The sequence below is a fragment of the Aythya ferina genome (genome assembly GCF_964211825.1).
Source record: "Aythya ferina genome assembly, chromosome: 5".
Taxonomy (NCBI): domain Eukaryota; kingdom Metazoa; phylum Chordata; class Aves; order Anseriformes; family Anatidae; genus Aythya; species Aythya ferina.
This window is the reverse complement of record NC_140301.1, coordinates 52,707,289-52,732,833: the sequence shown is the minus strand read 5'-3', so window position 1 is coordinate 52,732,833 and position 25,545 is coordinate 52,707,289. Positions and strand designations below refer to the sequence as shown.

The following is a 25,545-nucleotide window of genomic DNA, read 5'->3' as shown; positions in this document are numbered from 1 at the left end:
GAGTGCCTGGTTACACATATTTACCTCTTAATCATGCAGTAATTTGTACGTGTGCCTGCTCTGGTTCAGATTGCCAGTATTATCAGCTCATTACATTTACTGGGTGGCATTTAGAAACAGCTGCAGGTGTCCAAGCAACATTCCCCCTCTCACCTACACGTTAATCACACCAGTGGCCATACTGTGTCAAGGAAGGGTACGCACAGGTTTCTGAAAATTGAAAAATACTTTTAGCAGGTTTATCACAAAGCATAAATAAAATTTGACTGTCTGTAATTAATTAAGTAATCGATCAATGATTTTTTAACAAAAATCTTTTAATAAATGACAGTGACTGGAGAATATTATGTTAATTTCCGTCTGAATTCGCATTTAATGAGTTTGTTATAGCCAGATGGTAGCAGACCACCAAGAACAGCAAAGTTTTGTAAAGTTATAATTAAGCATTATTGTTTTCCACAGAACTGAGCTTTTCTTCTGAGCAACTCAGAGGGATTCCATCTGGGAAAGTTGCCTACTGAGGCAATTTTCAATGTGCCCATAGCACAAAGCTAGATCCTTGATGAGCCTCTGCCATCATCCATGTCTGCAGGATCAGGCCCTGCCCTCCATCCTCCTCTGATGCTCTGACTGATGCTGCAGCCCCAGCTCCTCAGATGGGGTTACCCTTGCAGCTCCTCTGTTCTCCCTGCCGCTGGCTTTGCTGGGCTGTGCATGATGATGGGGAGCAACAGTCTCAGCAGCTACCTGCCTTAAAATGGGACTGGTAACGTATGACATGGAGTGACGTAGGAGCTGGGGCACACCAGCTTGCAGCAGCACAGCTCACCTGTCCACCACTCTGAGCAGAAACATCAGTGTTACGCCTCAGCTCAAAATGTCTGGCCTCGATCTGACTGCCCCATGAAAATGTCTGCCTTCACTAATTGGTCTCCAGCGTGGGGAGGAAGATGTGTTGTTAATCATTTAAGAAGCTCATTAGGCTTGCCCATTTGCTGAGTTCTAATGCACCTGAAAGTGTCTTACAGCATCTCCTGCAAATGGGCTGTTGTCTCTCAGTAACACTGGGGGAAGTAATAAAACTAATCAAATTCATTATCCCTCCTTTACTTTGGGATTCCTCCATTAATTTTAACAACCTCACTCAATGTATGTGGGTGTAAAGGAATTCCAGCCACCTGCTTTGCTATTTCTGGAAGTTGACTTCAATCCAAAAAGGTCAGAAAAGCATTTGTTGGTATATTTAAACATTATTTTTTTACTCTTTCAGAATTATTTAAGAGGTATAGTTTATTTTTAGGCACATTACTGAAGAGAAAACCTAAAGCAGACAGAATTGCTTTAATAGTAACAAAGCAGCATATTTTAAAATTCATACTAGAAAATAAAAATTGTATGAATCAATTCATACATTGATTCATACCGAATTCAATTAGAGTTAGTAGCACAGCTGTGTCTTAGGTTTTTGTCTGGTTATAAAAAACTGGCGTTGATACTGCAGGGTCTCCCACAAGGACAAATTTGCAAGAAGGGGCATGGATGAGCTGCAACGCTGTGACCATTCATTCCCCTAATAACAGTGGTGGCGATGCTGCAAGCCATAAGATGAGAGCAGGAGAAATCCTTCCCCTGCATCCATCAGCACAGCAGCCAGAGGGGAAAACCCCTTGGTGTGGGCTGACGGAGCTAGCGTTTTCACCACAGTGGTGAAAAGGCTGCTGCTGAGCAAGAAATACGTCAGCCCCTAAAGGTCTTTTGCTAATCTTTCATGCAGATGGTCATCAGAATAGCAGCATGGTGATGTGTGGGTGAGAGCTGCTCTGCAAAGAAATACTGGAATGGTATGAAAATGGAGCAGTTGTCTGTTCTGGGCAGTGTCACTTGAATTTCTGGGCAAAAAAAGAGTGAACAACAGGTAGGGACACATGGCAAGAGCAAGACGTGAGAGCAGACAGATGTCAGCTCCTTTAGCTCATTAAGGGTGGAGATGTCAGCCTGCTGGGAAATTATTGTCCACTTTATGTCTTGATATTGGAAAGAAATTAACTAAAAGCACCCAGGCAGTTTTAGCACTCAAGCTATTTAATTATGCCTTTTAAAGTTGTCTTTGAAGCCACGGAGCGAAGGATGAATGAAACACTCTCTGAAGGTCCTTATTAGTCATTCCCTTCTCTGATGGCAATAATAATTACATTGTCCTACATTGGAATGAGTATTCCTAGTGAATCCCTGTACTCCTCAATAACACTTCCAGCAGGGCAGGCTGTGATAATGATGTGGGTAATTAGAGCGCTGGCTGCAGGGTACAGGAGTCACCAAGGTCAGCCGTGAACATCCCTCCTAGGGACAGCATCGCGGGCTCGTCTCCAGAGGCATAGGCCAGATGTGAAAATCCTGGGATCTGGGGAAAGTCCAGATCAAATGGTGTGACTGCTGCTCATCTGTGTGTGGACTCCAAGTGAATTTCCATTCTTGTTGCTGGCCACAAGCAGAATGCTAGATGAAGCCTCTGTTAGATTTTAACCACTAGGAAAGACCAGTACCATCCCGTAGTCTATCCTGTGCAATGTGCTGCATGACCTACAACACAATCCACCAATATCGAGAATCCTGACTCTATAAAACCCCCAAATCCACCCACTAATGGCCCATGGCAAAAAAAATAAACACACATAAAAAGACGGCGGTGTCTCAGCAGCACTTTTCTGCCGCTGATGTTACAGCTGGCATTTGGCAAAGCAAAGCTGCATCCCGCAGAGCACCTGCACGTGGCGGCGGCAGCGTGGCAGATTGCAGTGGGACTTCCCCTGGCAGCACCTGACACAGGCATGAATAATACAGGCACTCATTAATCATTTACACAACTGCTGTTCCTGTGGATTCATCAGTCTTGGAGCCTCACGCTGAAGTCTTCCTTCTTGAGTCATACCGAGTGCTTGCTTTTCGTGTGTGGCAAGGTCATGCTGCACTGAGGATGGGGATGGGAAGAGGAAGGGGGGTTGCAGCCCTCACCTCTGCCACCACAGCATCCCTGCCTTAGCTCACAGCTCACAGCATCAGCCTGGGCACAGACCGAGCCCGAAGGGACCCACACTGTTTGAATAAAAATTGGAAAAATGAAAGGAAGTAAAAATAAGCATGTTTAAAATCATACCACTCCTGTCTACCCCCATCCCTCTTCACCCCTAAGCAAAGAGGCTCCCCAGCTCCCTCCCTCTCCCACAGCCCCCACTGTCCCGCAGAGCTTTGGGACCAGACGGGTGCCCCCCAGGAGCCCTGCCCTTGCTCCCTGCCTGCTCTCCCTGCCTGTGCCTCCCCCGCAGCCCTGCCTGCACCGGCCCAGCCTGGCCACAGGAGGGGCCCGCTGCAGCAGGCAGCGCACATTCCCCACGCCCTCCCCGCAGAAAGCAGCGCTGCTTCCCTCCCCACCTCCCCACCTCCCGTGGCTGAGAGCCACCAAGCGCTGGGGTTTGCCCGAGGGTGGTGTGTCCCCTGGGGAGGCGTCCCCGAAGGCCGGCAACGGTGGCAGACACCCGGGGAAGACCCTAATAATGTAATCATGGGCAAGTGATTGGGATAAATGCCGGCAAGTCGCCGCTGTTATTCAAAGCAAGGGAGCTGTGCGTAATCAGATCAGCGGCGAGTGTCATACATAGCATGAGGCTGTTAGCGAGTGAAATGCCTCAGATGCCCAAACACACAGCAAAGTCAATCGCAGCGGCTCGATCTAGCTATGTCTGTGATAACACGTGGGACAGGGCAAGGGAAAATGTGCTGCGACTACATGCTCCTGGAGCACTTCTCCACCTAACTCTTATCCCTACTATCTAAAAATGTCTTGGTTAATGTAAATAAATATGCTTGTCTTTTTTAATTATTTTTTTATTATTATTTTTATTTATTTAATTTTTTTTTTTTAGGAGGCATTTCTATTTTAGCTGAAAGATTCTCGCTTCCCATCTACATATTTCCATTGGTAGCTCAAGCACAGACACAGTCTGCTCTGTGTCTCTCTGCGTGGTTTTGTGCACTTGTCCTTCGGTAGCCTACACAAAGGTTGGGAACCACTGCTTGGAGGCAAATATTGGGCTGGATCTGAAGTCAATAGGGCTCCCGCTGGGGTTTTTATCAAGCCTATCATTAATTCCCTAATGAAGTTAGCCATTTATCTTTATTAGATGGACTCTCTGATGAATTGATTTATTCTCAAAGATTTCTCCTCCATGACAAATTTTCAGAGCCCCACGCACTCCTGCCTCTGTGAGGAGCCCAGCCTGCCCTCTGCCAAGCGTGCTCCACTTCCCAAGGAGCTAATCAGCCAGCCCATCTCCTCTCAATCAATAAGCATTTATTCTAATTGAAGCCAACATCGACTGGATACCGACCAGGAATGCGAAACGCGCTATAAATAATGTGCGTGAGCTGCAGCCGGAGAGCAGGCGGCGGCGCGGCTGTCAGTGGGAGCGCTAACGGGGAACATGCCACCCAGCACTCGGTGGCTCTCCGAATGCCCTATTTACAGCTCGCACCAGGGAGCTCCCTGTCTTGCTTTGATGATGAATTAATTTCCTCTGACGGATCAACCTCACAGTACCCCGTTGCAACACCTTGCAGAATGCATTGCCTAACGAGAATTGCTCATTAACATATAAATCATGATGTATTTCTTTTTGGCACCACAGGCAAAACAGTGGGCCTAGCACTCCCCCCTCATCTCGCTTTTTTTCCTGGAGGGAGAACTTTCATTGATTGCTAAATGGAAGGTGGAAGGAGTTAAATCACTTAATTGTGTGACTCCTCTGATGTGCTCAGACTTTAAGTAAGCATATGAGCTCCCCAGTGCGTTTCCTTGTCTCTGTGTCTTATTGCAGAGTAAGGTATGAGGCTTCTCTTTCATAACCCCTTACAACAGTAGATGTTCAGGTGTTAATTTACAACAATGTCAGGGTTTGCTGAATAACCCACCTGCAATGGGGATAAAACCTAAATTAATGGTTAAAGCACAAGACCAGGAACAAGGTAGCCATCACGAGCACTACTCTGTGCCAATGTTAATAAGCCCTTTTCATACTCTGCCTGTGAAGCACCAGCAAAAATATCCTCAGGCATTTAGTGTGTTATATTTAGCTCTGCTACAAGCTGGATAGGTATTGGTAGGTGACTCTTTAGACCTCAGTTTTTCTATCTGGACAGACCACGTAGGATTAGCTGAACTAGCAAATTTTCAGTTCTTAGTATTTCACTCCCTCTGGCAATGAAAGAAAGTGCCCCAAAATCCCCTTGTTTCTCCTTGGCTGGATTATACAACTATTCATTTCCGATTCTGGATTTCCATGTTGGTGTGTCACAGGCTGATATCAATGTGGCAGCTGTATCTGGCTGAATCTGGATTGGAAATGAGAATAGGAAGCACCACATGTCTGCTGGATGGGATGAGGCTTATCCTGAGGGATGCACATCACAGCTTCACCCCAGGCCTTAATACATGGCGTGGCAATGAACCGTGGCCACAGTGCTCTCGGCAGCAGGTGGAAGGAACTGTTGGGCACTGGGAGCCTGAAGCACAGCCAGCTCTGGAGCATCCCATTCCTCCTCCGGAGCTGCACCAGAAAGGTGGCCTGCAGGAGCCAGCAAACCCCAGGAGAGCACAGCTTCAGTACCTGAAGAAGTACTGAGTGCTCTCAGTTAGCGCACTTTGATGTACTGCATGCAGATCTGTTGACTGAACAGACTCAACCCATCCTGCACGCTCCTCCAGCTTCCACTCTAGTGTCACACCACGTGTATGTACTCTTCTGTCCTCCTCTGCACTCACAGGCATGCCACTCCTGAGGCCTCTCCTGGTCTCTGGCATGTCTGGCTGATGAATCAAACTTCCATATGGTTCATTTGGCATGAGGAGACTGGAGAGCACAGCAGATGGTCTCTGAGGAAGAAGATGTGGTTGCTTCCCACAGCACCTCACCCAGACAGTGCTGCAGAAGGCCTGCAAGTGTCCTCTTTCTATTTCTCTTTCACTTTCCACTGAGTCTCCATGGCCTGATACAGGCTGCATGGAGGGGCCTTGGACATCTGAAATATTCACCTAGCCAAGCACCCAGGGTGGAGGCAAAGCATTTGAGATCCTGGCTGGCCCAGGACAGGTCTAAGACAGCAGTCCCTACTGCACCACCTCTGTTACACTTGCTCTGTAACTTCCTAGTCCTATGCTAAAATGAGAATCAAATCCGTAATTTTTGCCAGTTTTAACACAAATAATCATTACAAATCTGCCTTTTTGCTGCCTTGCCTTCTGCCAACGCTAGGCCGCAGCCTGCTTCACCAGCTCTCGGTCAGAGGCGAGGCGCGGCCCCAGGCAGCTCACCCTCACTTCAACCTTCTGCTTGCCACCCATTCGCTACCTTGCTCTGGATTTAAAGCAGGCTTACTTTTTTTTTTTTTTTTTTTTTTTTTTTCCTTGTTGTGTGTTTACATTAGTGAGATGTATATCAGTTTAATTAAACTGGCTTCAGCTCAGTTGAGTGCTCTTTTCTTTGTGCAGATGTAGCCCCAGAGCATGGAGCCTGTCGGCTCCATCCAGCACTGCGTGGGGGGCTCCGGCCGGGCACCAGGCGAGGTGAGCCCACAGCCTGCCAGGAGGGATGGGAAATTCCAGCCCGTATTCCTGGAAGCTGTCCTAAAAGTTGTCCTTTGTTAACACGAAGGAAACGGTAAAGTAGTTTTCAGTTCTGCTGAAGGGAAATTTGGTGCCATTACTGCAAGGCGGGCTATAAAATGTGGAGAGGTTGTTTGCTGAGAACCAGCATGCTGGCACACAAGGCAAGTTCTTCCAAACCCCAATGCCTTTTTGTGCTATGTGCATTGCCAACACACATTTCTCGCACTTGCACAGAGCTCTGTTTTCCATTTTACGGCTTTTTTTGAGGTGCTGTTCACTATCCAGTGATCTGGTAACTAAACTCCTTGGAGATCTCCAAAAGCCACCTGGACGTGGTCCTGGAAACCCTGCACTGGGTGGCCCTGCTTGAGCAGGGGCTGGACCAGGTGGCCCCCAGAGGGCCCTGCCAACCTCAGCCACTCTGTGATTCTGTGACACCAGCCAGGTCTTAACTGGTACATCAGTACTAGTCTGCAGCAGTCCTGGCACCATCCAGTGACACAGTTGTCTTTTTGTTTTTCTTTTGTTTTCTAGAAAATACTGAAAGGACTTGGAGTTCTGCCTATTTAAACTTCTGAATAATTTCTTCACAATGTTTAGCTGTTGGCTTGAGTCATTGCTGCAGATTCTCTTCTACTGACTCAGATGAGGGGAAAAATTCATCTCCGGTATAAGGCTGGGTGATCAAAATGATTTATATCCATCATGCATTTATCCCTTTAAAATTTATTGTGTCACACAGACCAAATTGTGAATGTCTTGCAAGGAAATTAAATCCACTGTGAGTGACTTTGAGCAGGCCCCTTCCCGGGGAGCTGTAGCCATCCACGTTCACTGGACACTGATATTCACAGGGCACGTGGGAATGGGTCTGTGCCACCCATCGTTCAGGGATTGATCCAGAAAACATCCCTCTGCTGACCACCAGCCCACCTAATCTTAAAGGACTGCAAGCATTCATTTTATACACAAGCCACCCAACTCAGTTATAGATGGGAAACCAAAATTCCAGATTTCACTCAGGAAAAATAGGAGAATTATTGTCTGGGTTATAAAAATATTGGTTTGGTGTGCTTTTACTGCTCAGCAGACAGCAGAGCCATGCAAGGGCACTGCTGAACATGCAGAGGTCATGCACGCTGCTGCCCTGTCCTGCATGCCCTGCTCAGCAGGGGAAGGAAGGGAAAAGCATCCCTGCCTCTGCTTTCATGGTGGGTGAGCAGATTGCTGTTATCAGTAACCAGGCCCTGAGTGATCACACAAAAGACACATGTAACCCCTTATAGCTGGGGTCATGCAAAATACTTGGTGCTTCCAGCACCCTGGCCTTCCTCACCGTGCTTTAAACTACAGAGTAATGTGTCTGCAGAATCCCTTTGTGCAGTCTCGTATCTATTTGGGGTTTGTGAGGCTGAGATTTTACCAGTAGTCACCTGCAGAGCACAAGCTGTGGTTACACAAGTTAGGCATACCTAGCAGGGTGCTTCACCTGGGGTGCTTTCCCAGTCCCTCCTGCCTGCCTGGTCGCTGGCACTGAAGCTTATCTGCCCGTGTGGTGAGGCTTTGGGAAACCAAGCTGGCACAGCAGGCTCTGCTGCCCCACCACAGAGTGGGACAGACAGACATCGCAGTCTGTGCATCATGATAAGACATACTAAAAGATAAGACATGCTAAAATTTGAGGTATTTCTTGAAATCCCTTGTAGAAGAGAGCTTGCACATGTGTTTGCGTTCAGGTTCCACTGAATACAATTTATAAGCAGTTGTAAATGCAGGAACCAGTCAAGGACCCAGCTGCTGGGTGGAAAGCCAGAGCTCAGCTTTTTCATGAATGTGGGTCAGGTCAGTTCTGTAGGTTACTGACGGAAAAGTGTCTCCTGTGCAGCTCCCTGGTCCTCAGCCATGCTCTCACTGCTGTCCTGGGCTCCTGACCACACTCATGCTGCCACTGGACCCACATCAAGGATCTCATCTGACTTAAAACATCTTCCAGGTTAGCTTCTGGCTGCCTGTAGATCTGTTTGCCCATGGAGCAGTGCAGCTCTTGGTGCTGGTGTGAGGAGAGCAGTGGGGAAACTTTTCCAGGGATGTGGATTTGCATTTGCTTAAATCAAGCACAACAGAACTGTTGGTTCTCACTCTCTGACTGAATTATTTGATCTCTGTCCTGCACTTTGCAGATAAAAATGGAGGTGCTCACTACAGGAACAGCACTTTAAATGCAAGCACATACAATTTCCCAGCCTGTGAACCACTCCGTTTTACAGATGCTACCCCAAGAGGAACTCAGTTATATGGCTGGAATGTAGTGAAAGTATTGTGATAGTGGGGTCGAAATGCAAGTCTACCACTAACATTTGACTTCAGGGGAGCTGCTGGGGGGGAAGAGGCTCTCAGAAGCCCCAGTGCCCTGCGTGTGGCACCTCGGGAGCAAGCCCTGAGCCAGCAGCGAGCGGCAACATGCTGGCTGCCAGGCAGCCCCTTCCCATCCCTAGGGAGAGCACCAGCTTATCTTCAAAAGCAAACAAATGCCAAGAACGGGAAACGGAGAATTATTAAAATATGTATATTCCTGCCATTCTCTGTGTGTGATTAATCCTCTTTTCCTCTACCAGGGAATATATTAGTGAGAATGGGCTCATAATACAGAGGCATCTGGCTGAGACTAGAAAGAGCAGCATGCTTATGCATTATTAATGCTTCAGAAAAAACAGACTTCCGTAAGCCTGACTGTATATATTGGATCAGTATGGAATGTCCTTTATAGGGTAATTAGCATTGATATCTGGCCCATTTTGCTTATCTTTTTGCAGTAGAATAATCTCCAGGATAAGGCATGTTTGTTTTGTCAAACGGTGAAAGAGATTGTGACTTGAAATAGGTTTTAATGAGCAGTTTGTGCCCAGCACTACTTTATTCGTAAAAGAGAACATGATCCGGGAAGCAGTGCAGAGTGAGCATAATGGGGGAAATGCAAATCTCAACCTTAGCAAACCTGTAATCATAAAACAGTTCTTCGGGGACCCTCGGTTATGCAGGAGTGGTGCTACAGTAGTGCTACAGGCTCGCCGTTTAAACAGGAAACATTTGAGGGGAACACAAAATTATAGTGGGGCTTCCTAAGGCATGGCTTTGGCACAGACAGGCTGCATTTCTTTCACTGGTTTATTTCTTGACAAATATGATGTGACGTGAGAAAGCTAAAGGCCCAAAGCAGGCATAGCAGGGCAGGGGGCTGTAGGGGCTGCTCAGGTATGAGACATAACAATCAGGCTTATTTTCCGTCTTTGTCTCCCATCAATTTCTGCTCTGGGAGGTGGTTAAATCAGCGAGAAACTGGAGAAGGCCTTAATCTTGGGAGGACAGAGCCACATCTGTGCCTGCACTTCTCCTTCCCAAAGGACAGAGTGGCTCCATGAGTATCTGGCTTGTAAATCAAGAGGGGAGGAGACAGACCGGCTCCTGCCATGAAGCCCTCGGCTCAGTGGAGGAACAGAGCCACGCTTCCAGCAGCAAGCAGAGTGCACATGCCGTGGCTCTCAGCCTGCACGGCCGGGTATTGACACGAGACCCCTCAAGTAGGATCCATTTCACATGTCTATCGCTGAGCTGCTTTTCTAATCAATAAGCACTCTGAGGACGCAATGCATCCATGCAGGAGCAGACATCCACCAGAGGTCAAACAGATTGCCCCTGCTGATTGCAAAGCGAGCCGAGGTGGCTGCCTCTGTGGTGGCCACCCACCAGGACGGGACCCTGGCTGATAGGACCTCAATCTCCCAGCACATTTGCATGGTGTCAGGGTCATGCTGAGACACGGCATGTCCTAGGCTGTGTCTGGAGGGCGACAGATCCTGTTCGAGGGGATTTCTTAAATGGATGGCTCCTTCCAGCTCATATCTGGACAGCTTAAGGGGTGACCTCCTGAAGGTAGTGCTGACCGGTGCCTGGGCATCCCTCTGCCATGTGTGGGCACCAGCAGGGTCAAGGTGGAGTGAAACTGCTGTGTCCCAGGGGTGCACACATCTCGGGTGCCTCCAGCTGGTCCCGGAGCAGGCTGGGGCTGTGCATAAACACAGACTCACTCCCACATGGGGCAGCTCTGCTGTGCGCTGTGGTGGAGCTAAAAACCAGCCAAATCTTTCAGGAAAGCCATGAAAAAAAAAGTCCAGGATGCTCAGAAAGCTGCCACTTCTTACCCCCCCGTGCATGGTTCAGCACGGAGCCCCGGGGCAGGGCAGAGGCCCTGGGGAGGCACAGGACAGAGCCGCGCTGCAGGAGGCACGAGGCCAGCACCCAGCTGGGTGAGATTCACACTCGATGCGTGAGACTTGACAGGTCTGTCACCCGGCAGCGCCTGGCTCCATCCCCCTGTGAATACAGATCACAAAAGGGCGGATGCTGCCAGATTACTTGGCTTTGCCTTAGATGCAGCAGCTATGAAACCAAGCTAGAGAAAAAATTAAAAAAAAAAAATGGCAGTGCTGGGGGAAGGAATCCCAGCTCTTTGTTTTGCCCACGGAACTGCGGTTCTCTCCCAAACGCGGGAGACCATCTGGCTTTCTCCATGATTTTCTCAGTTCCAGAGGAAAGGGGAAGCTCCCGAAGTCCTATTTTCACACTGCCTTCACAACAAGTTAGCACCTCTCTGGCCGGGAGGATCTGCACACCGAGAGCACGCCTCTGAAGCTGCGATTCCCCTCTCACCTGGCGGGGCTGCCCCTGCCTCCCGTGCTCCCTGTCTGAGCTCTGATTTTCTCAGATCGGGGAAGGAAAGCAGCTTGCCTTGGCAAACGTCTTGCTATGAAAATGATGAATTCAAGAGCACGTGGAGCTTGTGGTTGAAAAGAAACCGTCTGATCAGCAGAACTTTTCTCCCTCAGCTTGTAAGGACAGATTCAGTCTCAAGGCCAAGCTGCCATGTGGTTATAAAATAGAAGCAGGCCCTGTAAGAACCAATCTAACTTTCTTCAATTGTCTTTGCATCTTTAATCATGTTCACCACTTAAAAAGCGGCAGAGCTGGCTGCTGATAATTAGGCTGAGCCTGCAGCAGCATGGCCAGTGGCCAGATCACATGGCTCCTTTCATCTGCATATTTATGCATTTAAAGGAGAGGAAAACTTTCATAACATTTTAATAACTAGGTTCTTCTGAATCCATAAATCCAGTCCTCCAGGCTTAGCCTACACTCTCTTTCTGATCTTAAATAAGTGGAAGAGGGTGGAGTGTTTTGTTTGTTCTCCCTATTCTTTTCCTGTGCATGAACATGCAAAAGCCGATCCTCTCGAGTCCAGGGTCCTCTGCGGGATGGGGAGGTCAGGCGAGGTAAAGCTGCACTTCTAAGGATGCAGGTGGGACTTTGATTTGGTTCCTGGCACGGGAACAACTCCCCGCTCCTAAGGTAGCTCATCTACAGGCTGGCAGGGCTGACACTGTTTTGCTAGACTGGCTTGAAATGAAAAATCCTTTCTATTCCTACTGTGGGAGCTGGAGGGGAGGCCAGCTGCCTCCACACGGTGCCTCCAGCCTCCAGCCACCACGGCAAATTCATGTCGACTCCATCTCCCCAGCCCATGGGTGGCAGCTCCCCTGACAGCTGTGGTAACATCCTGCAGGGTCAGTGGCGGTGAGGCTTTGCAGACCGTCCTCCCTCGCACATCGCCTGGCCAAGGGCCTGTGGGCTCTGCCGTTAGCGCTGGGTGACAGCCTCTGTCAGTGGGAAAACAAAGCAGGTGAGGCTGGGAGACCAGTCCTTACGTGCTGGTGTTATCCTAGCGAGATGAGGGCAGCACTGTTGGAGTTATGCATCACCGATTTCTTTCAAAGCTGAAGAACCCCATTAAAATTAAATAAAAACCATTCGATGACATGTAGTTCTTAAACACTACTCTTTTTTTTTTTTTCCTTGTTTTTATTTGAAAAGCACTGGCGAGTCAGTCGTTCTGTGCTGGAAGCAGCTTCTCTGTAAAATTGCCTGGGTGGAGCAAAGAACCCTTTGCTGTTTACAAGGGTCTCAGAGGAGGCTTTTATCGCTGCTGCCATACAGCAAGTGAACAAACGCCAGCTGCGATTAGGCCGTGCTTTATTTCCAGAGCGCATCTTCAACCAGTCTTTAGCGGTGCCAGGAAAACTTGGGGGTTTGCTGCTCTACAGTAGGAGGGAATTGGGTCTGGTGCAAAAGCTTTGTTTCGGAGGTAGTGCTAATGATCATCGGCACGTAAAAATATTTCTGCTAGATGAGTGAAATACCCAACCCATGAAACTGCAAACCATGGCATTAGATTCACTGGAAGGGAAGGTGAATTGGTTCTCGTGTATGTAAAGAATCAGAAGAAACAGACAGGAGCAAGATTAATTAAGAGTGGGAGCTCATGGCTCCCTCTCCAAACGGGCGAGGAACCGCGCCGAGCGGAACAGAGCAGCCGGTTATCTGAAGTGTTTCTTGGCATTTTCCAGCTGAGCTCTTCGAAAATTTCCTTCGCACCCAAGTGTCCCCAAGACATTCATAAAACGCCTCTCTGGCTACCCAATGCGATGACTAACTCATGTCCTCAGGTTTCATTATCAAGCTTTTAATCTAAGCCTGAGCCCTCTGATCTGTCGTCGGAAGCACTGAGGGAATTTGCAGCAGGGTTTTTCCCAGCAGAGAAAACCAATTTGCTTGCTGAAGACTTTATGTGGGAAACGTAGCTTACAGATACAAGAGTGTGGAAATTCGGTTGTTTATTTTGTAGCTTTGGGAGTGGCTGATGCTTTACTTCATTTTGAGGATGGATCTTACATTTCCAGTGCTGTGAGCAGGGCAATGGATTTCATTCAACAAGTCCAAGAGAAAATTCCCTTGATTTTGATGAGGCTTGAGGATAAATGCTTGTAAACGTAACATAACGTAGGGATTTGTCTTTTCTTCAGCCTAGTGTGGGCTTGGATTGGGAAGGTGTGATGTACGGTGTCAGTAACACAGTGTAGCTAAGCACCATGCTTTTAACGCATAGGCTTGACCCCGGTTGTGTACTTTGGGTTATTGCTGCATTGTTCAACGCTTCCTAATCTAGAAGCCATCAGCAGTCAGTGGGAAGGCAGGCTACAAATGAGAAGCAGGCTGATCTTGTGGCTGCACCTTTCAGATGTGGTGTCCTGCCACAATATTTCCTTCCCGAGAGCAGATGAAATAAGGGCACCGCGGCTACCCTGCCACACACGGCTCGGCTGTGAGGGACATGCATGAAATGAATGCAGGGGATGTCTGCCAGGGGGAAGGAGTAGGTGAGTCAACACTTTTGCTCCGTGTTGGCCAGCCAGGGGTGCTGAAGGCCAAACAGCCCCAGAGCATGAGCCTGAAGCCCTCACGCAGAGCCAGGAGCTGGACTCCAAGCAGAGGCGCTTGGCCCTCATCCCCCGCAGCTATCGCCCACGATCAGTGTTGGCAAGGCCACCATCCTCAGCTGTTGGAGTGCTGCTTAGGACTCCACTGAAGCTCGCACAACGTGTCACATGCAGCAGGTATTGTCTTGGTTGTTACCCACAGCCTGGCTGAGGCACCAGGAGTTGCTCTTTCTTATTTGTCTCTGCCCCACTTGCTCCCCGCTCCGCTCCACCATGGAGGCAGCCACCATGTGAACGTGTGTGCAAACACACTTGGTATGAGTCATGCGGCAGCTGTTGCTATTTATTAAACTGCGGTTTACATCTTTGGAGTACATGGTATTATCCTTTATGGATGTGGCTTTATCTCCGTTATTGCAGTATGGAATTAATTAGGAGTATTAAAGTATGTGCTTTTTAAAAAAAAATATATTCCTAACTTTCATCTACGGAGGCAACATTTTCATGTCCATTTTCTCCTAATAGCAGTATCTTTTGAGAAGATGTGATAGACACATTTAGGTAAATATTATTCCTCCACCACACATGGTTTCCATTGCAGTGGATCCCCTGCTGTTTCCTTCCAAGCACTTTCCTCTGTTACACATCCCACGATGGTGTCTGAAATACTGATCAGCGATAGCAGAGACAAATTGACTCCAGCAACTGGAAGCTTTAAGGGCAGCAAATGTTTGTGTCGGAGTTTTGCACGTACCGTAGTTACCGAAGGAGTTTTCAGGCGTTCACTGAAATTTTCACTGGAACGGGAAGCCTGGAGCTGCTCGAGGCAGTTATAATTTAATAAAAGGCTAGAATGAATAAAGACTGGCTGGGTGAGATGAGGCACAGAGATAGCTCACTACAAAGCAGCCGCATGTGCACACCTCAGGGCTGCGAGCAGCCTCGGTGCCCTGCACAGAGCTGGCACAAAAGATGTTCATGAGCTGCCCGGAGCTCCAGGGCCACAGGCTGCCTGCAGTGGGCTAAAGGAGGACGGATTTTACACGCACTGAGAGTGGCACAGCCGCTGGAAAGGTTTCTGAGTAGATGGTAGCAGCAAGAAGCTGGGGAAAGTCAGGCTGGGAGACACTTCTGCACTGACTGGGCTTCCTCGATTGTGCATCAGGCTGGAGCTGTGGATGCAGCGGGTGCTAACACAGCTTCCCTGCCCGTGCCTCACCCAGCTCTCACCAGCCCCGTCCAGCCTCAGCAGGATGGCTCCCCAGGCCTAGCCAAATGCCCCCACACCAAATGCACACACCCCTCTAACAGCAGATCTGCAGCATCTTCTAAGCCAGCTTCCCTTTTCATTAACAGTTTTTTATTATTAAGTACCGTGGGCTCAAAACTTGGAGGACAGGATGGCATTGTGCCTGCCCTCAGGCTCTGAGAACTGCGGGGCTGATACTGGACCCTGCGGTTCACACGAAGCACCCTGCCATGCCCTGCACCATCTGCTGGCGGGCCGGACCTGACTCTGATTTGCAGAGATTCGTACAATCAAACCTCCATGGAAAAAGCTGCTAGATGAAAGGAGCGTTGCATGACTGGAATTCGTGGCATTCCCAGAACCTGTGCTTTTTGCCAGGAGAGATTTTGAAGCCAGGAGGACCTTCCTAACACAGCCTGGAAGCACTACAACCTCTGAGCGCTCCCATCCTGTTTCTTCCTTGCTGAAATGGCTCCGGGCTGGCACTTGCCCTCGCTCTGGGGAACGTACATCTGATTCGTATCTCCTGAGGTTGAGATACGGAATAAACTCTCATTACCTCTTGCTAACGCAAAGCAACCCCAGAGCAGATGCCTGAAGCCCTGCTTGGCCAGGCCAACGTGAAACAATAGAGAACCCCTGGCAGGACCTTTCCACAGGACCCACTGTAATGGAGAGAACTGGCTGTGCCCGTCCATTTTCAAAGCCCTGCCTTCACAAAGCCTGCAGCAATGTGGCAATCACAGCACGAAGAGCCTTCTTGTTGTGCTAATGGCAATTCTCATTAATTGATATCCTATCAGAGTCCCTGAGCCTCAGTGTTAAGCAGCAGGGGTTGCAATTGCATGAGAAAGCCCCCATGCAATGGCATTGCTGCGGGTTAATAGAGTACTAATGAGCTTAAAGGTGAGCACCTGCACTAGGAATCCCAGGAGCAGCTCATGAAAAGCACAGCAGGATGCCAGGCAGGAGCTCAGGCACCAATCGGTGTCCTGAGAGCAGCCCTTTCCAGGGGGCTAGGAGGAAAAGTCAGCATCCCAAGGTCTTGGGCACATTCACACGCTGCTGATCACACTCAGGTGTCGTCCTCAGGAGCGGGCAACGATGCTGGGCAGGTTGAAGGTGAGGAACACTTGCATTTTGCTTTTGGTTGCATTGAAACACAGGCAATGAAAAAAACAGCTTGCTTAGAATAAACATAGTAATTCTTTGCCATACAGAGTAACACTTTATACATAAATAATTTGAATGTCTCGCTCTTTCACGGAAAGTAACAGAGAAAACCTTCAAGGTTGATACATGGGAGCTGGCATCACAAATCACACAAATCACAAGTCCTGCATCCAAGCCTCCTGGCATTGGATTCCAGAGCTGACCTCCCCACCGCCTCCCTCCTCTGCCCCTGAAGGAACTGAATCAAGACCCTCCCTGGAAGACCACCCCCAGCATCAACCTCTGGTTACAGATCCCAACCCTGCAACCTCAGCCCCGTGGCTGAAGCCTGGCCCCTTACATGTGCAGTGGTGTGAAATCCTCGTTGGCAGCTGTGGAAGGAGCCGCTGCATTCTCCAGGGTACGTTGTTTGTAGGTTTTTTGGAGTCTACTGAACTAACTTGGCTTACTCCAGCCGGGTCCCTTGCAGTTATTTTTATTTCTTGGCTGCCAAGCTGGTTACTGAAGCAGCAAGGCTAGGTATTGCCGAGTCTGGCGACATTTGACTAAAACTGAGAGCGTTTATGCGGAACAGCAGTGTGGGAACAGCTAAACAAGCTAGCGGGGCTGTGGGGAAGGGAGCATTCTGCAATGAGGAATTGGAGCTTTGATCAAGGAGACAGCAGCATTTGACTCAATCGGAGCTGGCAGGGAGATCACATCCCAAAGCAAAATAAAATGTGTCATTCTTTCCAGTAGATTAAATTCTCCCCAACGGTTTGTTCCTCCCAGGATCGTTTTGTGCGATCTCATTGTCTTTACAGTCTTTTCCCTGAGGAAGCTGATCGTTTAATATAGACTACAGCATTAGCATCCGGTATTAAGTCAGTTGGGCTACTCTGAAACGAGGCGAGTGGGCGCCCTGGAAAGGAAATACAAACACAAGTTTAACAAAGGAGGTAGATTCACCTTGACCCACACTATTTACTCCAAAAGACACAGCAACATAACCCTTTCTCCACAGACAGTCATTCTGCCCTGCCATAGATGTGTTTTGCACTCCAAGGTGCTCATTGAGCTCAACAAGTGTGCACAAGAAATGCAACATCAAGCCCAAAAAGCTTTGAAGTCCTGTGTTGCTTTACGGAGCTGCACGAAGGACTAGCATGCTCCCCCAGCCCTCACAAATCCCAGCAGAAAAGTTAGGTGCTCAGCACTTTGGAGGCCTGACACTTTTGTCATTGTTGGGTAGGGAGGTTTGCTGTAAGAACAGGAGGAAGAAAAAAAATCCCCAAGCTGCAGGCACAGTGCTGGATGGCAGGGACCAGGCACTGCAGACCGGGTCTCCCACCCTGTGCCATTTGTGTCACACCATCAGCAGGACCTGAAGCTCCTTCTGTGTCCCCAATCACAGCTACAAACGTCCACCCCGCTGGGCAGCCAGGCACGTTGGGCAGCACTCACACAGCCCATCGGGAGCCTGGTGCTGGCCCCAGATTTACCTCATACCAGGGCAGTGCTCTGGTGTCAGCCGCTAGCCCTGTGCCAATCACACACGATGCCATGGAAGAGCAGCATTTTTTGGCATTGTTGCTTTTAAAATAAATGCCTTGTGAGCCAACAAGACATCATTCTTCTGCACCACCACTGGAAACACTCATTGAGTGTCGTACTTTATGAGTAACAATTTAGCCCACGATTGAAGTGTCAACTAAATGAGGCAATTTATAATAATTCTAAAAACATGGTCGCTATAAAAGGCTATAATCAGAGCTAATTACAGGGACATTTTGGAAATCCATTGGTTTGGGGATTTAGTTTTGATAAAGGGGATAACAACTTGTAAGCCATGATTCCTTTAATTATAACAATAGCAACCACCCACTTCTGCACAGCTTCTTTCATCTCACACAGCCCAGCAGCTCTTTGCAAACTACACGTACCGCAGGAGCTGTTCAGCCTAACACCAAAGTGAAGCCATTTCTGCGTGCAGTAAGTAACTGTCTAACAGCACATAGCTGTCCTGTGCAAAACCTGATGAGGGAAGAGTCTGAAGAAGGAGAATATAATCCCTCTTTTTTCATTTGCAGACACACAGCACAGTGAAGGTGTTATCTCTACACACAGCCAAGGGCGCTGGGGCACCACGTGGCAAGGTAACTTCAAGCCCCTGTCCCCAGACCTCTGTCCGAGCTCACCTGTCCATGTCCTCTGCTGGGTGAGGATGAAGCTTTGACACTGTGACTGGGAGTTACAAATTGCAGCGGCTTCCTCGGGGCTGTGAACAGACAGCAGGCAGCCCAGGTGGCTGTAGGAGGGCCAGCACTTGTAGTCTTCTGCTTCCACCGTCCGGAAGCCCTTTAGGGCGATGTACTCTGGGAACAGAAAGATGGCATGTAGGGAAACTCCAGGTGCACTTTCAGAGACTAGTTACAAAGTGAATTTGGCATCCTGCACTTTGGTGGAACTCTTAAAGGAGAGGTGATGGTGACAGATTGAACCGACCTGCTGAAATGGACTGGGCAGAGCTGCAAAGCTGAAAGGAGCCCAGTTCTGTGATCATCCTGCCATCGGGCACAGGACAGCAGTTCCCCCAGAAATACAACAGAGGAGCCCCTACAGAGAGCAGGGTGAAGGGATGGGGTCGACGACAGGGGCTGGGCAGAGGGGAGGCTGCTGTGCAGACCGGCTTTCCTAGCACAGCCCCAGGGAAGCCACCATCACAGTGACCTCTCCTGTACCTCAGCCCCTACAACAGCAGCGTGCTGCCAGCCACATGGGGAGATTTGGGAACCCCCAGGGGTGAAAGGGAGGCTAGATGTTGTTCCAGCAGGATACAAAAGACTCGACAAGCCTGAGCAGGCGATGCTATGGCTGTTGTGGACTAAGAGTCCTTCCCCACACCTCTAGGACAGCGGTCACTTTGGCACATGGCTACTTGGCACTTGCTAAGCTAATGAGTAGGCACCACTGGAAAATTCTGGTGTTTGCTGTTAAAGCTGCTGGTCCTTCAGTGTAAATGACTGGGTATCTTTGTTTATATCTGCAAATTCCAGTTCTTCCATGCATTAAGAGACTTCCATTCTCAAGCTACCGTCACTTCTCCATCACTTCAAGTGAACACTCAGGAACATGTAAGCTGCAGTAACCACTGGACCTTTGAAGCCTCCCAGTTGGAATAATGATTGGCCCCATCTCTACCACCAAACGGGTCTTTTTCAGAGGAATGCACCTGATAAAAGTTAATTTACCTATCTACAAACCAGCTAGGATGGGTCTTCAGAAAAAAATAAACTTAGAGGGCACCAAGCTCCCCTGCCACACAGTGCTGTGACCTCCCCGCTCTGTGCTCCCATAACCAACGGTGCTCATCGGACAGAAGCCACTGAGTGAAGTGGGAAGTTTGCTGGCAGCCTGGGAAACTGACCTACAGTCTGTACAAGAAGGTGATCCTGCAGAGGGACATGAGAGACTCAGCTTACTGCTCTGTTCTCATTGCTGAAACTATCCCAAATATATTTGCTTACAGCACAGGCTGATGCACATTATGAAGGGTATTTAGAAGTAGTGCAAACACATGTTCATATGTATGCCAGATTGTCTGCACTGCATTTGCTTTGCAAAACAATGCAATCATGCATAGCTCCCAAGAAGAAATGACAAAAGACTGCTCAAATGAGGGGGGGAAAAAAAAGATGCTTTTGGTCCTTAATTCTACTCCCAGTGACTATACGGTGCCTGAAAGTATGAGAGAACAGAATTGGACTGGCTACCAAGTTCCTTGCTCCCTCAGTAATTATGTTAGGGAAAGCATTCAAATTCACGTACCTTTTAAAAGAAGAGGTCTTTTCTGTAGATAAAGCCCGGACTTGTACAGATGTAAAACCTTCTCAAAAGCTGTCACGGTTTCATTTATTCCATATCGTAAATCACCTGCATTTACAGGAAAAGATGACAGGGACAAGTAACTCCACGAAATGCCACTGGGAGTCTTCTCATCGATAAGCCTTAGTTTATGAACGTTAGCTGGTACCTGTTGCATTGAGAATATCACTCAAAAAGGGCTGCAAAGCTGGTGGTGCGGAGTGTGGCAGAAGATAGGTGAAAAAATACCTGCAAAATCCCACAGACTGATTAGAAAACAGCAGCTTAGCTTCCTTCATGATTAAGTTATCTATGTTGTCCTGTGACTTGATTATCCATAGGCAACCAGTAAGTCTGCTCTGGTTACTAAGTAATGTTTGAACACTTTGTTGGCATCTCTCAGACCATTCTTGTGAGTTGCTCTGAAGGCCTGGTCCTTACAGCACAGCGTGCAGCCAAGCACTGCACGAAGCCACTTGCCCAGGCTCAAATAAAGACGGGATCTGAAGAGCCAGAGGCTGTTAGGATGTGCTGTGGCTCTCAGCCGCTGCCCGTTCCCTGAGTTAGTGCCATGCCACTGCTGCCTACAGTTTTGTAGAGAGACCCTGAGCGCAAGGTAAACGTTACCTAGCCTGTTCGCAACAGCAGTGGGTCAAAGCTGGTGTGCTGTGGCAGGTAGCCTGCACTGTCACCACTCCCAGTGCACGTAGCCCCAGATGTCAAGGTTTTCTGGTTTGGCAAACAATAAATTCCCAGGTGCAACCTCTGGGGCAAGTTCCTAGGGGGCGCCAGGGAAAGGGAGCAGCAGCAGCAGCAAGATGCCTGCATCCTCCCCAAACAACACAACTATTTTCCTGCCTTATAAGGAAAATAAACTTGCTTCAAAGCGCTCCTTAACTACCCTTTGGCAGAGCTGAGGGGGAGGCGTGCAGTGAAGAAGCGCGAGACAGCAGAGGCCACGTGGCACTGACGGAGCTCAAACCCCCTGCTTTTCCCCCATCTAACTGCACATACCGATATGCATTGAAAAGATTCTTCTTCTCGTTTATTCCTTCGCACTTCCCGGCTGAAGAGCACTTGAGAGGGAAGCTTTTCGCAGGGAAGTCGAGTGTGCAGTCATTGTCCTCCTTGCACGACAGTTCCTCGGTGCTGGCATCATCCATGTCTGTCACTTTTAGGTTTCCATCCACCATAACAAACTGCCTTGGCTGGAAGTCCAAGAGGACTATTGAACCCAGGGGGGAATGTGCCAAGTAAAACAGCAGTTTCACAAGGCCCAGGCAAATCTGAGAAAGAGAAGATGAATATGCATGGGAAAAACAGATGAAAAACAGCTATTAAATTGGAAGTAGAACAAAGGAGAGGGCATTCAATGAAATTAAAGGCAACAAGGCATATAGTACTTAAAAGGTAATTATATGTATGCTACAAAATTTATTATCAATATTGCCATGGGATTTGACTGTGGTAAGTACTTTAGCAGCATTTTTTAAAAACGTGTATATGCAAAAAGAGCCATTTGCAGTTAGAGGAACTAAAGGAGAAAGCTGTGAGGAAAACAATAGCAGCCTTCATGTTTCAGGAGCTGTATTGATTTGTGAGCTGAAATCAGAAGGTTTTTTTCCCACTCTGGCATAGAATTAGTATGTTCCCCTCCCTTCCCCCATGCTGCTCCATACAGACTGAGGCTCCATGGTCATTAATACCAGATTCATGTGTTGCTGCATTGCTCAGCAGCATGAATTTGGGCACACAATCATGCTTCTGAAGAATTAGCCAAAGCATGCAATACATTTATTGCCAGCTTTTTGCCTTTATGTCAACTTTCTGGCAGCAGGGAAAGCTCATACAATACCTGATCCAGCATAAAGCTTGGCGAACAATTGTTGGACAAACCAGAGCTAGAAAAGCGCGTTCATACTGAACCAGCAGTTTGGTTAAGTAGCTGCAGCATTTTTCAGCATTTTTCGTTCCGTATCGGAGCCCTAGCATCAGATTAACTGTATCATCAGCTAGGTGTGCCAGGCAGCCCCACACCACCTCTCACTGCCTCAGATAGCAATCTCTGCAGGCACAAGGGTTTGTGTGCTTGGAACCATTCACAGAATCGCTGGTATCTGATGTGGCTCGTTAGAGGGGAAATCCCATCCTTTCAGACGCCCTAATTAGGAAACAGGACTAGACACTGCCAGTCTACATTTGGTTTTAGTGTCTTCATCACTCCATCACTCCAAAGGTTATTAAAGTCCTAATGTCACCTCACCAAACCTCACCACCGGCTAATCCAGTACCGAGGGTTTCTAGCTCCACAGGAGACTGGCGCATTTGAGGAAACGTGGTGCTGAGAAAGCTAAGAAGCAGCCAGTACAAAATGGTTTGTAAGCCAAAGTTGGAGCTGCAGAGGTCTAGAGAAACAACTCTGGGAGCTCTGATGCTACTTGAACTCGGTTAGTGAAGCAATCCTATGAAACTCAGCTTCACGTCCCGCAGCTCAGCAAGTGTGAATGCCACACTCCCCCTCTGGCTTGGACGGCTCCTTCTCAACATTGTGGACCACAAGCAAGCAGGGATTTTATATTTTGAGTCTTATTGCCTCTTTATTTTGCCCAAAGTATTTCTTATTGATGTTAAGGTACCCACGCTTCTACCTGATGCTCTTTCCTCCCGGGAAGCTAACAAGTAGTAGTGAGAGAGTAGTCCCCGACAGAGACCTGGAGGCAAACTGTAACACAAGCCATCAGCAAAGCAAGCGCCGTGTCACAACTCATCCGTGCTCCCGGGGAGCTTAGGAGTCCCTGCGCAGCGCCTGGGGGACACGGCAGGTCTCAGTGATGGGATGCGACCCTACCACCCGCAGCGACCCTATCACCCGCAGCGCGAGGAAAGCAATCTAGCGGTGTTGGTATCACAGCGATACCTGAGGGGCTAAGAGCATCACACACACACGGGGTGGGACGGGCTGCTCAGCTCGCTGCTGTGACACAGCGTGCCGAAACCCACAGACACGTAGCACGGCTTCCCTGAGCGACGGGGGCACTGCCGAGGGGTCTGGCTGGGAAAGCGGCTCCGTGGAGTGGCACGGCGTGCGGGGAAAGCCAGAAACACGGCGTAACAGTGGGTGGAAAGCTCTTTTAGCGCTGCTCTGGAGAGAGGGAATGGCAAAGCTCCGGGTGAGGTCCAAGCCAATCCGCCGGAGCAAACGGAGCGCCAGCATGACAGCCGCTCAGCCGGGCTTCTCACACACACCCAGCCGCCCCCTTACCTTGAACCTCTCCTCCCAGGGGGTCTGCAGCAGCTGGATCATCTCCAGGGGGGCTCCCAGCTCCAGCACGGCCGTGACTCCGGCCCCGGGATCGCCGCCGCTGTCGAGGCAGTGACCGCGCAGCTGGGGGAGAGGGAGACGGAGGTGAGGGGCGAGGAGAGAAGAGGCGAGGATGGCGAGAAGCGAGGGTCTCCCCGCCGTACCTGCACGATGCCGGGGTGCCTGAGGCGCTGCAGCAGCGCCACCTCCTTCAGCAGCTTGTAGGCGGCCAGGCGGCGGCAGCCGGCGGGCTCCCCGTAGCGCTGCTCGCACTGCCGCACCTCCCGCCCGGCGCCGTGCACCGACTTGAGGGCCACGGCTCCGCCGCCGCCGGGCAGCGCCGCCCGCTGCACCACCTTGGTGAAGCCCGAGCCCAGCACCCCGCCGCCCGTCGCCCCCCTCAGGTCCCCGCAGCCCAGCCCGGCGCCCTCCGCTTGGCCGCCCTCCGCCGCCGCCAGGCGCCGCAGGTCCCGCTGGCGCTGCCGCAGCTCCTCCAGCAAGCCCGGAGGCAGCCGCGGGGAGCCCGCACGCCCCTCGCCGCCGTGCCCGGCCCTGAGGGCCAGCAGGGCCAGGAGGGACAGCAGGGCCAGCAGGGCCAGCAGGGCGCCCCGCCGCGTCCCGCCCGCCGCCGCCATGAGGAGCGGGGCCGGGCGCCCGCCGCCCGCCGCCTCGCTGAGGCGAGCGCTGCTGAGGGGCGGGACGGGGACGGGGATGGGGAGGGAAGGGAAGGGCTGGGGCGGAGGCGGCCGCAGGCACCTGCCGAGGGGAACGGCCCTGGGGTGGGGAGAAGGGAAAGGGAAGAGGGGAGAGGGGGTGGTTGTGGGGTGAAAGGGGTCGGGGTGGGGCGGGGAGCGGCACCGCTGCGGGCTGAGGGGAGTCCCCTCGGGCTGCCGGTAGCCGCTGCTGCTCCTCAGCGCCCTGAGGGGTGGGCTGTGAGGGAGAGGGGCAGTGGTGGCACACGGCCAGCCCAGCGCTGCGATTTGTGACACACGTATAAAGAAGAAGAAGCGCTGCCGAGGTGCTGAGCTTGTGGGGAAGAGGAATGGGACGGGACGGGATGGGATGGGATGTGGTGCCTGTCCCTTACTGGAGCAAGGAGAGCACAGCAATGGAGTGGAGACCGTGCTCCGAATTCAGCAGGAATTTGACACATTAAAGAGCCTGGGGAGGGCAGGCAGAGCCCTCCTCATCCACACCACTTTCTCAGGCTACAAAACTCAGTAAAATAATCCCCCAAATCTCCATCCTGTGCCCGTCCCCGCTTGGATGGGTCACAGCCCGATCCCAGAACAGGCCTTCCAGTAGCTGAATTTCCTTTGTTGCTCTTTAACCTTAATAGCTCTTTAATTAGTGTCCTTATTTTCAAATCAAGCGTACATCTGTGTTGTATTAATGAATATTCATTGTCACTGGAGAGCTCTTAAATGCATTTTTACCTGTGTTTCCAAGGGAATAGATGCCAGCTGAATGCGGTATTATTTAATTTCAGCATGTCCTCAGCACCGTAATAGTATCAGGACCTATTAGAGAAGGCTCACGGATACGTAAAAGTAATAATGATTGATTATTTACTTGCTTTATAGTAGCACTTAAGGGCTCCTGCCAAGGCTCTGTTGTTCGAGGCTTCTTACAGAGAGCAGCACAAAAGGCAGCGTCCCCCGACTGAGCTGGCGCCTGCAACGCCTGTGCCAGGGAGCATCCATAGCAGGCTGTACACACATGATGACCACATTTTGCACATGATGACCATATTTTGAAGGATAAGAGATCTGGATAGACTCAGTGCTTCTGTGCCAGTCAGCCTCAGTGCCAGGGGAAGGTGCTGTGCCCTTTTCTGTTACATAGATGTCACCTTAGGGTTGTGGCAAGGGAAGGGGACAGAGTGCCAGCCATCTGGCCCTAGGGTGTCCTGCTGCCCAGCGCTGTCTCACCCAGGAGCCCCGGGGACCTGTGCCTGGTGAAGCAGGAGGGCCAAAGGATGGTTTGCTCCGAG

At 50.0% G+C, this 25,545-nt stretch overlaps 1 protein-coding gene across 1 annotated transcript; it reads right to left on the bottom strand.

Annotated features, from left to right (window-relative positions):
* Positions 1-16,425: 16,425 nt before the first annotated feature.
* On the bottom strand, positions 16,426-24,195 carry LOC311437031 (extracellular tyrosine-protein kinase PKDCC-like). Its single transcript, XM_084519741.1, has 7 exons — positions 23,717-24,195; positions 23,514-23,636; positions 21,266-21,537; positions 20,421-20,500; positions 20,216-20,320; positions 18,586-18,762; positions 16,426-17,309 (listed from the first exon to the last, which is right to left on the bottom strand). Exons 1-7 carry the CDS (start codon positions 24,185-24,187, stop codon positions 17,206-17,208), a joined length of 1,332 nt encoding a protein of 443 aa, XP_084375867.1. The 5' UTR covers positions 24,188-24,195; the 3' UTR covers positions 16,426-17,205.
* Between the last annotated feature and the right edge of the window lie 1,350 nt (positions 24,196-25,545).

Excerpts from the sequence above, each read along its gene's own strand:
- LOC311437031 (XM_084519741.1), bottom strand. The coding sequence starts at position 24,187 with ATGGCGGCGGCGGGCGGGACGCGGCGGGGCGCCCTGCTGGCCCTGCTG. Across the intron at positions 23,637-23,716 it reads GGCACCCCGGCATCGTGCAG|CTGCGCGGTCACTGCCTCGA; the intron begins GTACGGCGGGGA and ends CCTCTCCCCCAG. Across the intron at positions 21,538-23,513 it reads CCTGGGAGGAGAGGTTCAAG|ATTTGCCTGGGCCTTGTGAA; the intron begins GTAAGGGGGCGG and ends TCTCTTTCTCAG.